The sequence below is a fragment of the Terrapene carolina genome, unplaced genomic scaffold (assembly GCF_002925995.2).
Source record: "Terrapene carolina triunguis isolate 2854851 unplaced genomic scaffold, T_m_triunguis-2.0 Scaffold189, whole genome shotgun sequence".
In the NCBI taxonomy this organism is placed as follows: domain Eukaryota; kingdom Metazoa; phylum Chordata; order Testudines; family Emydidae; genus Terrapene; species Terrapene triunguis.
Window position 1 is genome coordinate 4,116,364 of NW_020664540.1, and position 15,941 is coordinate 4,132,304.

Sequence of the window (15,941 nt, forward strand, 5' to 3'; positions counted from 1 at the left end):
CTTTCTGCAGCAGGTTGCAAATGATGTAGGATATCCCATGATCTATAAATAGAACCTCCAAATTGAATATATGTTTGTTTCCAATCAACCAATTGGGGTCATTCTGGAGGACACATTTCCATGGTTGAAACTTAGTCTGGAAAAAAGAAGAAAAAGCTGAGGATTTATCTGCTGCTAGGAACATTATCAACATGTTTGACATCAGCAAGGGAGAAAAAATTCTAGGAAACTGTTACAATATTTGTCACAAAAAAGCCATTCTTTTGTTTTAATTCTGGAATTCTCATGAAACAGTGCTGGCCTCTCTTTGCTTAAAAGCAAGTTGGTAGAGCCATTTTTAGAATAGTGTTGTGGAAGCCAGTGTGTCTATACCTGGAGAAGGGGAGCAACTCCTCTCTTCCAATAGCTGATTGATAGATATTCAGTAAAAGTGTAGCTTTGCCTCCTTACTTTGGTGCTTTGTTCATTTTTGCAGATACCCAGAGATACGACAGAGGTTTATATTGATGTGCTTTTCATTGACTGGTCTAGTTTTTCCAGTTAGAATTCAGGTCATATTGGGAAATTGAAAATAACCCTAAATATAGAGCAGAGAGTTTCTGTGACCTCATTTAATTTTTTCAAAACTATAAAGATCATGTAAAAAATTGAACACAGACACAGTTTATTTTACCTGTAGTTAATTCATGCATTTTGAAGATTAAATGTACTGAGTGCAAGTAACATCATGTGGAGTCAGTGGGACTATTCGTTTGAATAAAGTTACCCATGTGTAGGTATTTCCAGAACAGAATTCTTACATAATAAAGTAATTAATAATATGTAATCTTCCACCCACCCCCATACCAGGTGAGCCTAATATCACCATTTTGTTTTGATAACCTCTTGTGTCTGGCCAGTCTCAAATTCATTATGCCTTTGTTCCCAGTCCCGCAGTGTGGATAAGCAGCATGCTGTAATCAACTATGACAAGGACAAAGATGAGCACAGGGTGAAGGATCTTGGGAGCTTAAATGGGGTAAGTTGTAAATTCTTCAGCTGGCTAAAACGTATATACTATGTATGTCTAGGTCCTAATCGTACAACATTTATGAGCATACTTAACTTTACTTGCGCAAGTAGACCCATTTTGAGTCAATGGGACTTACTCATGTGAGTGAACCCTAACACCTGCATAAGTGTGTGCATGGCTGGTTTGAGTAATGAGTTGTTTAACTAGAAGATAAACACACATCCATTGAAGTTATTTTCCTTTATTTTGGTGCTTCCTCTCTCCCCACCCCTCTGCCCCCCTCAACCCAACTGAACTCATCAGTTGTTAATAAATTTGTAGAGCTAGTTGGAAATGGGTTGAAATTTTGTCTCTGTTTTGCATTGAAATTTTCTGACTGGCTCTATAAAACTGCAAAACTAGTAAAGATTCTTCTGTCAGCTGTTCATGCTAAGCAGGGTGACCTTGCGACAAGCCAACTGTCTTACTAATTAATGATGTACAGTATGGAATGCCATTTAATTTCTCTGAGATAAACCATTTAAAAATTGTCTTTTAAATAATGAGACTAGCCCCCCTCCCACCCTGTTTCTGTTATTAAGATTGAAGGGCAGCGTGGCCTAATGAATTCAGCATAGAGCTGGGAGATGCACTCTTGAGTCTTAATCTCTGCTCTGGCACCGACTCACTGGGTGGCTTCAGGCAAGTCACTTAGGGCTTGTCTACACACACGAGTTGTACTGCTTTAGCTAAAGCGGCGTAGTTAAAGCAGTACTGCCCCCTACTGTGGATACAGTTATATTGGTATAAAGGTGCTTTATACTGGTATAGCTATTTCTGTAGAGAAAGGAGAATACACTGTATCCGTATAAGATACCTTTATAACTATGTCCACATTAGGGGTTGTACTACTATAACTATTTTGGTTTTAAAAAAATCATTCCCCTTAAATAGTACACTGGTACAAAAACTGTATGTAGACCAGGCCTTGGACTCTCTGCCAGTGTTGTCCTCTACGGAATGTGCATGATCATCCGTCGTTATGTACCTCTCAGAGGTGTTGTGTGAAGGGTAAGTAATTGTTGGTGAGGTGATTTGAAAATGGAAAGCTCTGTAGAAGTGCTAAGTATTATTATTTTGTTACACAACTACTGTAGATGGCTCACTAGCTCAGAACTTGAGGCAGGTAAGTCGCTGTGGCAAAGCAGCAGCAACAGCTGAAAGGGACTGATAGGTGACGGCAGAGATGATGCAGGCTGCTGTGCTCTTGCTTTAAATAAATATTAATAATTAGTAGTAGTAAATATAACAAACCAGCATTCATTAGAAGAGGTAAGCTCTGCGTTGGGACATTTGTACTCTGTAAGGGGAGACACCCCTCTTCCCCCCCCCCCCCGGGGGTTCGCTGTGCCAGGCCAATGGGGACTGCGGGAAGCAGCGCGGGCCGAGGGATGTGCTGGCTGATGCTTCCCGCAGCCCCCATTGGCCTGGCACGGCGAACCACGGCCAGTGGGAGCTGCGATCGGCCTAACCTGCGGACAATGCAGGTAAACAAACCGGCCCAGCCCGCCAGCGGATTTTCCTGATGGGCCGCGTGTCAAAGGTTGCTGATCCCTGTTCTAAACTATATTTCACTGGATTTAATACTTGGTCTTGTCACGCATGCTTAACCTGGGCCATTGTGAAAGGATTAGGAGGGGAAAGTTATGCCCCAGCACTGAAGGCATATTTGCTCATTTTCCTTTGTAAACCTGTTTCTTCAAAGTCATTTTTGAGAGAGTCAGTTTTTTGTTGTGTTTTGCAAGCAGTGACTTCGCTCTTATCCACCCAGGGAAGGAATTGCATTGCAGCTCTGAAAACCCGACAACTGGCAGCTGCTGCTCATTTCCTATCGATATAGAATTCCACCTCCGAGCATGTGATAATTCCCAATGTTTGCCCGTGCCCATCTTCTGATCTAAGTGCAGCTGTGTGCCTAGCCCACAGCAGCATGCCAGCATTTGTTTGCGATCTCTTTTTATTTTTGAACTGGACATACCAAAAGCACTTGCACACAATTGCCTGATTCTCACATGTGGATTCATTTCTTTTCTATTAGGAGGCCTGGAGTCAATTTCCAGCTCTGCCGCACACTTCTTATGTGACCTTGGGCAAATCTCTTAATCTCTCTGGTCTTCAGTTCCCCATCCGTAAAAAGGGAATAATTAGCTTGTAAGCTCTTTAGGGGAGGGGGGGTATCTTTTAGTTCTGTGTTTGTACAGCATCAAGCACAATGTGGCCTTAGGTATCACTTCAATACAAATAATGATGATGCTTCCTTTCATGCCTGCCCCCCATCCCTGGTCTCTCCAGTTTATTTAAATTGTAAGCTTTTTGAGGCACAGACCTGTCTCATAGTATGCACATGTGCAGAGCCTAGCATGGTGTAGTACTCCTCTCCATGGGGGCATGTGGGTGTTACTGTAATAGCTAAAGAAAATTAAATCCAGTACATAGAATATGACTAGTTCTAACGATTGTCAAACTATATTTTGTTTTCACTGGTTTTTAGGTGGAGCTAGGTGTTTTCAGAGTTTATACGTGTGTTCCATTGGGTTGCTTGGCTAAATATGTAAACATTATGCCGGGGTCGGCAACCTTTCAGAAGTGGTGTGCCGAGTCTTCATTTATTCACTCTGATTTAAGGTTTCGCCTGCCAGTCATACATTTTAACATTTTTAGAAGGTCTCTTTCTATAAGTCTATATTATATAACTAAACTATTGTTGTATATAAAGTAAACAAAGTTTTAAAAATGTTTAAGAAGCTTCATGTAAAATTAAATTAAAATGCAGAGCCCCCCGGACCGGTGGCCAGGACCCAGGCAGTGTGAGTGCCACTGAAAATCAGCTCGCGTGCTGCCTTCGGCACGCGTGCCATAGGTTGCTTACCCCTGCATTATGCCTTTCATCAAAAGAGGGTTTATGCTTCTGTCTTGCAGACTTTTGTGAACGACGTCCGGATTCCTGACCAGAAATACATCACACTAAAACTGAACGACGTGATTCGCTTTGGCTACGATATCCTTATTGCCTGAGCAGAGCATTACACACTATTTTTGTTTTTAAGTTCTCTGTTGTTATGTTGAGGGTTAAATACCCTTAATTATGGCTAATGACTAAGTGTGTTGATATTGCCTTTCAGAGCCTCTGGATGGCTCATCAGCTTAGAATTTCTGCACTGTGGGCTTGATCCAAAGCGTGCAAATATCAACTCCCTTTGATTTCAGTGGGCTTTGGAGCAGGCCTTATGTTGGCAGTAGCTGCATTCATCATGGGTGCCATCTCTACCTCTCATCTTAATGGGACTAAATAATCTCCATCCAAGAATATTAAAGGAACTGGCACATGAAATTGCAAGTCCAATAGCAAGGATTTTTAATGTATCTGTAAACTGGGGGGGTGGGTGGGAGGAGCATACCTTATGACTGGAGAATTGCTAATATTAGTTCCTATATTTAAGAAAGGAGAAAAAAGTGATGTTAGAAACTGCAGGCCTGTAAATTTGACCTCAATTGTATGGAACAAATTTTGAAAGAGAAAGTAGTTAAGGACGTATAGGTGAACAGTAATTGGGATAAAATACAACATGATTTTACAAAAGATAGCTCATGCCAGACTAACTAATCTTCTTTGAGACGATAACTGATACTTTAGACAATGGAAATGCAGTAGATCTAATCTACCTGGATTTCAGTAAGGCATTTGATACAGTTCCACAGGGGAAATAATTAGTTAAATTGGAGAAGATGGGGATTAATATGAGAACTGAAAGGTGAATAAGGAACTGGTAAAAGGGGCAAGCAACTACAAAGGGTCATACTGAAAGATGAACTGTCAGGCTGGAGGGAGGTTACTAGTGGAGTACTTCAGGGATTGGTCTTGGGACCAATCTTATTTAACATTTTTATTAATGACCTTGGCACAAAAAGTGCTAATAAAATTTGCAGAAGACACAAAGTTCCTCCAATACAGATGAAGACCAGAATATCATACAAGAAGATCTGGATGACCTTGAAAACTGGAGTAATAGAAATAGGATGAAATTTAATAGTGGAAAGTGCAAGGTCATGCACTTTGGGACCAACAACAAGAATTTTTGCTATAAACTGGGGACTTATCAATTGGAAGAGACAGAGGAGAAGAAAGACCTGGGTGTATTGATTGATCACAGGATATCTGAGAGTCGCCAATGTGATGCGGCCATGAAAAAGTCCTAGGATGCATCAGGCATATTTCCAGTAGAGACCCGGAAGTGTTAATACCATTATACAAGGAGCTGGTGAGACCTCATCTGGAATACTGTGTGCAGTTCTGGTCTCCCATGTTTAAGAAAGATGAATTCAAACTGGAAATGGTGCAGAGAAAGGCTACTAGGATGAGCCGAGAAATGGAAAACCTACCTTATGAAAGGAGACTCAAAGAGCTTGGCTTGTTTAGCCGAATCAAATGAAGGCTGAGGGGAGGTATGGTTGCCCTCTATTAAAATATCAAAGGAATAAATACCAGGGAGGGAGAGGAGTTATTTAAGTTAAGCACCAATGTGGCCACAAGAACAAATGGATACAAACTGGCCATCAACAAGTTTATGCTTGGAATTAGTTGAAGGTTTCTCACCATCAGAGCAGTGAAGTTTTGGAACTGCCTTCCAAGGGGAGCAGTGGGGGCAAAAAACCTAACTGGCTTCAAGACTGAGATTGATAAGTTTATGGAGGGGGTGGGATAATGAGACTGGCTACAATGGCATATATCCAATCTACGACTGCTAGAAGCAAATATCTCCAGTGGCCGGTGATGGGCCATGTAGAGGAGCAGACTCACTCCTGCGGCGCCTCCTGCTGGTGACTCTGGGAATTAGCTCGATCCAGCCGTCAGAGCACCCTCTGCAGGCTGGTGATCCGCCTGTCCTCTGGCCCTGTGTCCCTCCCAGGACCCCGGTGCCCCTTTCTCTGGGTGCTGCCCCCTGGCAGTACACCCCTTAGTACTAGGGTCTCCCCTCCCAGGGGAACCCCCACCCACTATCCCTACCTTGCCTCAGTATCAGGCTACTGCCAGTCATCGTCTAGCCCCACGCCTGGGGCAGACTGCAGTATCAGCCTACTCATCACTGGCAAGGAGGGTTTGGACCTGCTGCCTTGGTCTACCTCTGGGCTGCCCTCTGCAACCCCCAGTACCCCTTGGCCCAATGCTAGGCCGCAGCCTGGGGCTTTCCAGGCTGGAGCTCCCCAACTCCTCAGCCTTTCCCCAGCCCTGCTCCACTCAGGTACCCTGTCTCAAGCTCCCTGCAGCCAGGTCCTTCTCTCTCCAAGTGCAGAGAGAGACTCTTGGCCTCTGGCACACAGCCTTTTTATATAGGGCCAGCTGAGGCCTGATTGGGGTGTGGCCCAGCTGCAGCTGCTTCCCAATCAGCCCAGCTTAAGAGCTCCCAGCCACAACCTTCCCCCAGGGCTGTTTTAAGCCCTTCAGGGCAGGAGCGGGGTAACCACCCCGCTACAGGCCACTAGATGGGGAAGGCTCTGAGTTACTACAGAGAATTCTTTCCCAAAGTGTCTGGCTGGTGGGTCTTGCCCACATGCTCAGAGTCTAACCGATCACAATATTTGGGGGCAGGAAGGAATTTTCCCATGGGTCAGGTTGGCAGCATGGGGCATGGGTCACTTGCAGGTTTAAACTAGAGTAAGTGGTGGATTCTCTGTAACTTGAAGTCTTTAAATCATGATTTGAGGACTTCAGTGACTCAGCCAGAGGTTATGGGTCTATTACAGGAGTGGATGGGTGAGGTTCTCTGGCCTGCAATATGCAGGAGGTCAGACTAGATGATCATAATGGTCCTTTCTGACCTTAAAGTCTATGAGTAGAGTTTTTTTTTTTTTTAATGGAGCCCTGGATGTTACACTTGACTAGGCACCAGTCTGGGAGCAGACATGAAATTATGTATATTTTACGTGTGTGTGTGTGTGTGTCTGTGTGCGCGAGAGAGGGCTTGCGCAACATCCTCCTAGGATTTTATTTTTTTACCTCTGCACAGTACAGATTTTCTGCTATACTGAGGCCCATCCCGTTATTTGCAGGAAAAACTTGTCTGCCAAAAATGCACCTGTGTTGATTTGCCTGCAGGTGACTTGTGCATGCTAACCTTAGTAGTTAAATGTCTAGCTCCTGCAAATTGCTGCTGGCACTAAATATGTGGACACATCTATTCATTTTGCAGCTACAAACTGCACCTTGGTGAGGGAGGCCAGGCCCTGGACATGTGACTACTGTTTGGTTATGAAATGTGTAGACAACCAGTCTGTGCTGAAACATCCTTTGATCTTTGATATTTTCAGCCTCCCCCTTCCAACCCGCCTACTGGTTTGTTCCATCCATCTGTCACATCTTGTCTTTTAGGCTGTAAGGCTGCAGGGACCTGTCAATGACTAGATGTTTGTACAGTGTATGGGGCCTCAACCTGGTGGAGGTCTCCGTACTGCAGTATAAGGCACTGATCCAGCAAGGTGCTTACACATGTGCCCCATCTTGAGCGTGCGAGTGACATCAACAGGACTTCTTGCGTACTTAAGGTGAGGCATGTGTTCAAGTGCCTTGCTGAATGGAGACTTGTATGGCTAATATGTTGGCATATTATTAATAATACTCCAATATCGCCTCTTGGGATCTCTGATTTGATATATACAGAAACCCGAAGAAGACTATTGTAAACTTGAATGCATCCAAGGTATTAAGCCAATGGCTAGAGTGCAGGTAGATTGTAATGACTGTGATACAGATCTAAACTTTTCCAGTAGCTCTGGGCATTGTACGTCATAGTCCAAGGGCCTAATCATGCAGCCTTTACTTGTGGCTATTCCTGTAGAAATGAAATATTGCAAATGACCAGGCATCTGTATGTTGCCCCTCAATGGGAAGACTTTCGAGAGTGAGGGCTGCAGGGTCAGTCATCATTAAGTACAAACTGCACCAAATATGATTTCTGCCCATTCTTTGCCATGACATTTTAAAGAGTGCTTTCTGTGCCTCTCTTGTTCAGCCCTATACCGAAGGCAGCATCTTTTCTATGCTATGAGTCAGCTGAGCTCTGTTGCATAAGGGTGTGCAGCTCTTTTTCCATTGAGAGTGGCACTCACAGGCTCGTGAGGTTTCCCTGCTATGCTCATGCCACTTGTGTCTATTTTTAGTTTAACATTTCCCACCCTGTTTTTTTCCCCCCTCTGCTCTGTGTAATCTTTAAAGGGCTGCTTTTGACAACATTACTGAATGTTTCCTTTATACATTTTCTGTGCAGCAGAAACTATCTGAGCCCAAACACATGAATATTGCCCTTTTTGAGAGGTTATAGCAATTCACCCCCCAAGTTACTCTCCACACAAGAAGCTAATACTGACCAAAAACTTGTTAGTGCAGAGCAGGATTGTGCCGTGGTCCTATGTGGCTATGCAGGGAACTAAAACTACCCATCCTCCTCTTGCACAACCATATGGGACTATTCCAGTTATGGCTTGGGCATTGAGAGGGAAGGGCAGGAGGATCTGTGAGTGAACAGTCATGGCTCTGAATTCCTTCCCACGGCTCCCCCGGTCCAGTCCAGCTGTGTATCACACAGTGCTGTGCCTAAAGGCTAAATATAGCCTATAGAAATTGATATATATGTTGCAAAATATACACACTGTTGTTTTAAGGCAATAATTATGTTGGGCTGTTTAGTTCTGGTAGAGTGACGACTACTTTCAGTTTCTTCATCAATTTTTTCCTTTTAGGCTTTTCCTGTTGTATACTCACATCTGTTTCAGTTACAGTATCACTGTGTATTTAATTCCTTCCCTGCTTCCTTAACAAGCGCCGTACATTCTAACATGTATGTCTTGGAACAAATTCAACACAAAGTACCAGAGGAAGCATTAAAGGTAAGCACTTATGTTATTTTTGTATGGAGATACTGGTACTTGTGAAGCGATGACAGCATTAAACAGCAAAACCCTACAGCATGTTCTTAAACAACATCCTACATTTTTCAGCACACCGGTGACAGCTTTGATAATGAATTGTGGAAAAAACCACAACTTAAGGTTTCCCTTCAGTATGTGCTTGGGAGGACCTCACCTTGAGGATAGAGGTATCTCCCAGCTAGCCCAGATCTACTCTGTCCTTTCCCAACACTAGCATCTAACTGAAATTATTTATGATTTCATGACTGCCTGCTAAACAAAGGGCACTAAAGCTTTAGTGTATAGAGATGAACTCTCAGCACATTCAACTTTTCTTCAGCAGGAAATCAATGTCCTCCTAGAAATTAAGCAGTGAAGGGTGAATACCTTTCTCTGGGTGCTGTGGCTTATGTCAGCCCCTTAATGCTTCCTCCAATGAGCCAACGTTTGCTCAATTTACTCTCAGTAACAATCTCAATTTCAATAGCCTCTTTTTCTCTCCAAAGATCCTAGCTATTCCTTATGACTTTCCTTATAGAGCAGTTTCACTTACTTCAATGAAATGGCTCCCCTAAGCATGAGCTGCAGGATCAGATACAGAACATACCAGACTCACTTCACCCATGACAGAAAGTCAGTCCCCTCTGGGGTGGAATGCCATAGATATTTCACAGCTCACAGCAACGCTACACAGCATTTAAAACAAGAAATACCAATACCAAATGTCAACCTTCAATTGACAGTTATAGTCTCACACCCCAGGTTCCATATTTAAGTCTACTTGTGTAGGAGGGTAGGACTGGGTGAATCATTCATTGAACTTACTCAGACCTGATTTTTATGGAAACACCCTTTTCTGTAGATCCAGTTAGATCATTGAACACTGCCCAGCGTTAAGGGGAACTTAACTTTATGCAATATAGCTTTCCGAGCCTTCCGTCCAGATGTGAGACAATTAATGATAAAATATGTTGAGGTGTCACTGAAGCCTTAAGAGAAGGTAGATAAAAGGATGGGTTTGGAAGACTTCATCATGCTGTTGTGAGACTAAAGAGCGGTGAGGGGGTTCAGTATTTGAATCCTGAATGGAAGGGGCGTTCATTCTAACTGTCCTTTGGTTATTTTTTTTAAAGCGTCTCCTAATGAGATGTTTCTTGGGGCAATGTCACTTACTATCCTTCTAAATGAGGTATTTGAAAGCTTCTCAGCTGGTATTTATATAACTCCATAGCCTTTGTTCAGGCATGTCTTTTGTTCTTGTTCTCGAGCACAGCCACGATATTTGTTCTTCTATGATCACATGGGGAGCTGGTTTGCTCTTTTCATTGCCTGTTGTATGGCACCGCATAGCCTTGTCCGCATTTTTGCTTCTGTGTCTGCAGCACGAAAAGTATACTAGCCAACTTCAGATGAGTTTCAAGGGCACCGTGATGAAAAGGGTGGAGCAGCCGGTGGAACATGGTGGTTATACCGAATCCCCGCAAGCAAAACTGGAGAGGGGAGAGAAGAAAGCAATTACAGGTACTTGCTCAGAAACCAGTTAGTCAAGGTTCAAAACAGTCACTTACAATGCATCTTGATTTCTTTGCTGATTCAGAATAGAACTCCAGTAAAGCAGGCTACTTTTAGAAGCAATTACAGAGGTCCTCTTTCTAAACTTCTCATTTAAGTATTCTTGTTTCAGACAATGAGCCTGGCTTTCTCTGATGCAGTCTTCAGGAGAAATTTGCCAGTCTGACCTTACAAGAGAGCTGTGCTATTGCAATGGTATTTGCAGTGGGATGTGGACAGAGCAGGTCTGGCTAATTCTTGGCACCTGTCTGGTTTATTTTTAATTTCTTACCCGGGAACTGGTGCACGAATGGTGCGAGTGACTCAGCTTGGAAAATGCAAGGCTTCCATGGATGGGCGCCAACATGCAGGGGATGGCGGCAGTATTGAATTCACTGCAAAAGCCCTTCATGGTCTTAAGTAACTGCACTTCCTAACGTGATGGGGGGATTGACCTCTGTTGTATTTCGGGATGGGTGGATTGCTGCAGGAAACATAAGGATCATAACGAATGAGGAGTACTTGTGGCACCTTAGAGACTAACAAATGCACAGAGAACATGAAAAAAATGGGTGTTGCCATACCAACTCTAACGAGACTAATCAATTAAGGTGGGCTATTATTATTATTTATTGATTAGTCTCGTTAGAGTTGGTATGGCACTCCCATTTTTTCATGTTCTCTGTGCATATATATCTTCCTACTATATTTTCCACTGCATGCATCCGATGAAGTGGGTTTTAGCCTACGAAAGCTTATGCCGAAATAAATTTGTTAGTCTCTAAGGTGCCACAAGTACTCCTCGTTCTTTTTGCTGATACAGACTAACACGGCTACCACTCTGAAATAAGGACCATAGTGAACCGTTTCAGTTCAGCTGAGCCCTTTCTAATACCTTCTCCCCCACTCCCTTTGTCTGTTGTTCCTGCCCACCCCACTTCTGTGCTCTTCTTCCTCGTGTCTAATCCCAACCAAGATGCCTCCTGCTTCTTCCCTACCCCTACGGTGTTAACAGACATAGCAGCCTCTCTCCATTTACTTTACCTTCATCAGACTCGTGATGCATCCCCTTTAGTGGTGCCCAAAGTGCATCGCTTACCTTCGGAGCTTCAGAGGTGTGAGATGAGCAACAATCAGTGTAATGCACTCTGGTGGCTTGTTGCCTGCCATGCATTCTAAAAGCCCCAAAGTGCCAGGAAAGTTGAAGTAAGCAATAACCTGTGGCCTAGCAGAGAGGCTGTCAGACATACTGAATGGGCCCCATAGACCTGCAAAGGAAGGAGAGGTAGGTGGCAAGAGGGGAGAGGCTGGGGGAGCATTGTGTGGTTAAGGGAGGAGAGTCAGTGCCTGGGTTGCAGGAGAGGGGTGTGTGGATTTGGTACAAAATCTTTGTAGAAGCATCTGTCTATTTAGATACTTGGTGGATCTGTCACTAGTCCTCGCCAGACTGAATGTGTTGACCTTAATCTTCCATATTGTGTATTGCCCTTGTGAAAATCCCACTAAGCTGGGAGAGTGTATTAAAGCAGCATAGCATTTCTCCTCTGTATTTTCCCCTCTTCTTCACTCCTGCTGTGTGTGAAAGCACACATACGTTCCTGCTCCTGACTCATTCTCTGCCCTGCAGAAACCTTTTCCCCAGCGCTTTCCATGTGTCCCGGTGTCACTCTTACTTGTAGTGAATACAGCAGACGTGGCACATTCCGCCTTGCCTCCTCGAGAATTGTTCACAAGCGCTCAGTTAGAGGGATGGGCTTGGCTGTGATTAGCTGTGACACAGAGGAGAGTGAAAGCAGGTGAACTTTATCTCAGCCTTGGGGAAAACTGTCTAGCCCTAGTGTGACATGAGCCAGATTCTTGAAACGAGTTGCAAATATCCAATTTGTAAGCTCCAAATGTAGTTAATTTACATTTGTCACTTACTGGCTGACATCTTGGCAGGGAGTATGCAGGCGCTCTCCTACTTTGGTTCTTTTGATCACTTGTCACCTTGCAAAGTATGCAGGGCTTTTTTGTATGGTTTTCCGATTGAACCCATGTAAGGTAGGCAGTTGATATTTGGAAATATCTGCAAATGCAGCATCTAATGCGATACCTCGAGCAAGGTGACCTACTTTCCCGGTGTGTAACTCTTGCTAACCCATATTTAATTTTCACTTACAGGAACAAAACTTAGGCGAATCCATAATGATTCAGATTGCCTAGGAGGGGTGAATTTTAAGGATTGTGTTGCTCGCTCCCACTGCTCAGTGTCCAGTCTGGCAAGAGGCTGAGTGTCATCTGCAAAGTGCTGAGCTGCTGCTAAGCCCATTGAAGGAAGTGGGAGTTGAGGGTGCTGAGTATTTCGAAGGAGGCACTCAGCACTTCGCAGGATGGGACCCAGTGGACCTCACCCACAGCCCACCGAAGTCAATGGAAAGAGCTCGATGGGCTTTGGATCAGGCCCCCAACCCTTTGGAAGATGAACTAGCAGAGCTCATACTTAGCCTGCATCAGAGTTTGACTCATTCACTTTGTCTTCAGTTACACATGCAGTTTTACTCTGTGTTTTTGGAGGATTGGCAGTGGTTTAAAATCATCACGTTCTTACTGCCATTAATATCTTTCCAGCAAGTGGGTTTACTTAGTGGCAGTGGGAAAGAGGCTTTGGAGAGAGAGCCGTTCTGCTAAGCCTGTAGGTATTTAGTAATTTGCTTGTAGCAAATTAAAGCACGATCTGTGGTGACAATGGCCTTTAAAAATCTGTATTATAGTTCCACTGGGAGGAAAGGGAGCAAAGAGGCAGGGCTTTTATAGGAGGGGAGGTTTAAAAAAAATGCTAGAGCAGGTTAGGAATGGGGGATGACATTGAAAACAATGAATCGGAAAGAGGGGTCTCAACTGTGCTTTTCTGTTTGTTCTTTCCCATAATACCCAATAAATCTTTATACTATTAAAAAAAGAATCCTTGTGCCTTTTTTAAGTGTATTGCCTTTAAAGTGCAACATATGATCAACCATTGGAGCTTGCTCCTATAGGATGTTATTGAGGCAAGTAGCTTAAATTAATTGAGGATTAGAAATTCTAATGAATAAGAAAAGCAGCCACAGGTTGACTAGCTAGTGTTAAAAATAAGCAGTATTAGTTCTCATGCTTTATGGGATAAGCTGATCCCTGGCTGGATTAGGGAGACATAACTCCCCGCGTAGATGGTGTTGCACAATTACTTTGCATTATGCAGATTTGAAGACTGTCTCTGGAGCCCTTGCCGTTGGCCATGGCATATTGGGCTAGATGGACCATAGGTAGGTTTTGACATGACAACTCCTGTGGTCTCTGTGCATAATTATAGATTGGTCATACAAGGGATGATGTGTACATCAGCATCCTGCAATCCTTGTGCAGTCTAGAGTGTTGCTATTTGAACACACTATTGTTGTAGCTTAAAAACAGTGTGGTGCATTGTTTTTTTTAAATCCTTTAGTATCCCGAACCTTACAGTGTTGGCAGATCAAAATAAACACTGATGGCTTGATTTTCAGAAGCGTGGCATGCCCAGAGCTCCCATTTGAAATTGGCACCTTTGGAAACAGGGCCATGATTTTTAATTTCCTTAGGATTCTGTGAAACGGTCTGCATACAAGTGACCATTGGTTAACTATACTGCTGTGTGCTGGAGAGGACAGAAGGTCTTGTGCTTGAGGCACTAGATTGGGACTCTGGAGATCTGGCTTCAGTTTCTGCCTCTGACACAGAGTTCCCTTGGACTAGTCATTTGGGCCTCCATTTCCCATCTGTAAAATGGGGATAATACTTCTTTTGTGTCTGTCTTCTCTGTCTAGATTGGAAGCTCTTCGGGAAAGGGGCTGTCTCTTATCCCCTGTTTGAACAGCGCCTAGAACAATGGGGCTCTGATCTCTACTGGGTCTCAAGGTGCTACCGTAATACAGATAATAATATTGATAAAAGTTTAAACCTACTATTGAGGATGAGGAACTATAACATTTGTAACTGATTTGCTGGAGTGCTTGCTTCTAACAGTTCTGTGTAGTTAAATTGTGGCGTACTGTAAATGAAATGGTCAGCTTTCAAGTCTTGGGGCCAAATCCGTCACTGGAGCAAGCTGGTGCAGCTCACGTGGAGTCAGTGGGAACTGTTGCTGCTTGTGTAGTGGTGGGTTTAGCCCTTTGGCTACTTTCACCCTGAGGTCATGGTAACAGTTGCATTAGAGGATAGGAGAAATCACCATCTTAGGGTACATCTATACTTACCTCCGGGTTCGGCGGTAAGCAATCGATCTTCTGGGATCGATTTATCGCGTCTTGTCTAGATGCAATAAATCTATCCCGGAAGTGCTCGCTGGCGACACCGGTACTCCTGCTCCATGAGAGGAGTACGCGTAGTCGACGGGGGAGCCTGCCTGCCGCGTGTGGACCCGCGGTAAGTACCTTGTAGTTCGAACTAAGATACTTCGACTTCAGCTACGTTATTCACGTAGCTGAAGTTGCGTATCTTAATTCGAACTGGGGGGTTAGTGTGGACCAGCCCTTAGATATGCAACTATCTAAGGGCTTGTCTACACTTACCGGAGGGTCCGGCGGCAGGCAATCGGTTTTCTGGGATCGACTTATCGCGTCTAGTGAAGACGCGATAAAATCGATCCCTGATCGCTCTGCCGTCGACTCCGGAAATCCACCGCGGCAAGAGACGGCAGCGGAGTCGGCGGCAGCGCGGCAGCGGTCGACTTTCCCCCGTCCTCACCGCCAGGTAAGCCGACCTAAAATACGCAACTTCAGCTACGGTATTCACGTAGCTGAAGTTGCGTATCTTAGGTCGAACCCCCGCTGTAGTGTAGACCTAGCCTATATCTCATCTGATCCAGTTTGAGGAACCTACAGCACATCAAATACCGACTAAATAATTGATACAAATAAGTTTGGCCATTGCAATGCAAAAACCTCCAATATTAATGTATACTCACATCAGTTACAAGAGACCATGGTATAGGTTTACCCCACTTAAAAAAAAACCTTACAGATCAAAATTGCCAAGGATTTCTTTAGTTTTTCCCCCCAGCTAAATTGTAGTCTACTATTAGAAAAAATGATAGAGGTTTTAGGAATTACTTGACTTAAAATATTAAAATTGGATCTTTTCCCTCTCCCCCACACCCAAGGCCTACTCCTTAAGGAGCCTGCTATACTACATCTTCTGAAGATGGCAGTTGTGCTATTAATAATTAATCAAAAAAAGCTTGATTGAGGCAGTGTAGATTTCTGATGCTTTGGTTGTGAATAGCAAGCTTCAAAAACTGGGTATGCTCTCGTCAGCAAAGGAATTTATCATTATTGTCTCTTTTCCCTTTGTAATTTTAACCTTATTTGGGCTACTGGGTAAGTACCAGCCTTTGGCACTAAACCAGGAGGCTGCCAGGAACCCCATCAGTTATATTATCAAA

At 43.9% G+C, this 15,941-nt stretch overlaps 1 protein-coding gene across 2 annotated transcripts in view; it reads left to right on the top strand.

Moving 5' to 3' along the window:
* CEP170B (centrosomal protein 170B) overlaps positions 1 to 15,941 on the top strand; it is an 80,649-nt gene that overhangs the window by 19,572 nt on the left and 45,136 nt on the right. Inside the window, exons 2-5 of one of the 2 annotated variants that reach the window (XM_029912104.1) lie at positions 929 to 1,018; positions 3,971 to 4,049; positions 8,874 to 8,932; positions 10,336 to 10,474. In XM_029912104.1, coding sequence (XP_029767964.1) covers positions 929 to 1,018; positions 3,971 to 4,049; positions 8,874 to 8,932; positions 10,336 to 10,474 — 367 coding nt within the window. Of the gene's footprint in view, positions 1 to 928; positions 1,019 to 3,970; positions 4,050 to 8,873; positions 8,933 to 10,321; positions 10,475 to 15,941 lie in introns of those variants that run through there. The other variant, XM_029912103.1, reaches the window with a different exon arrangement.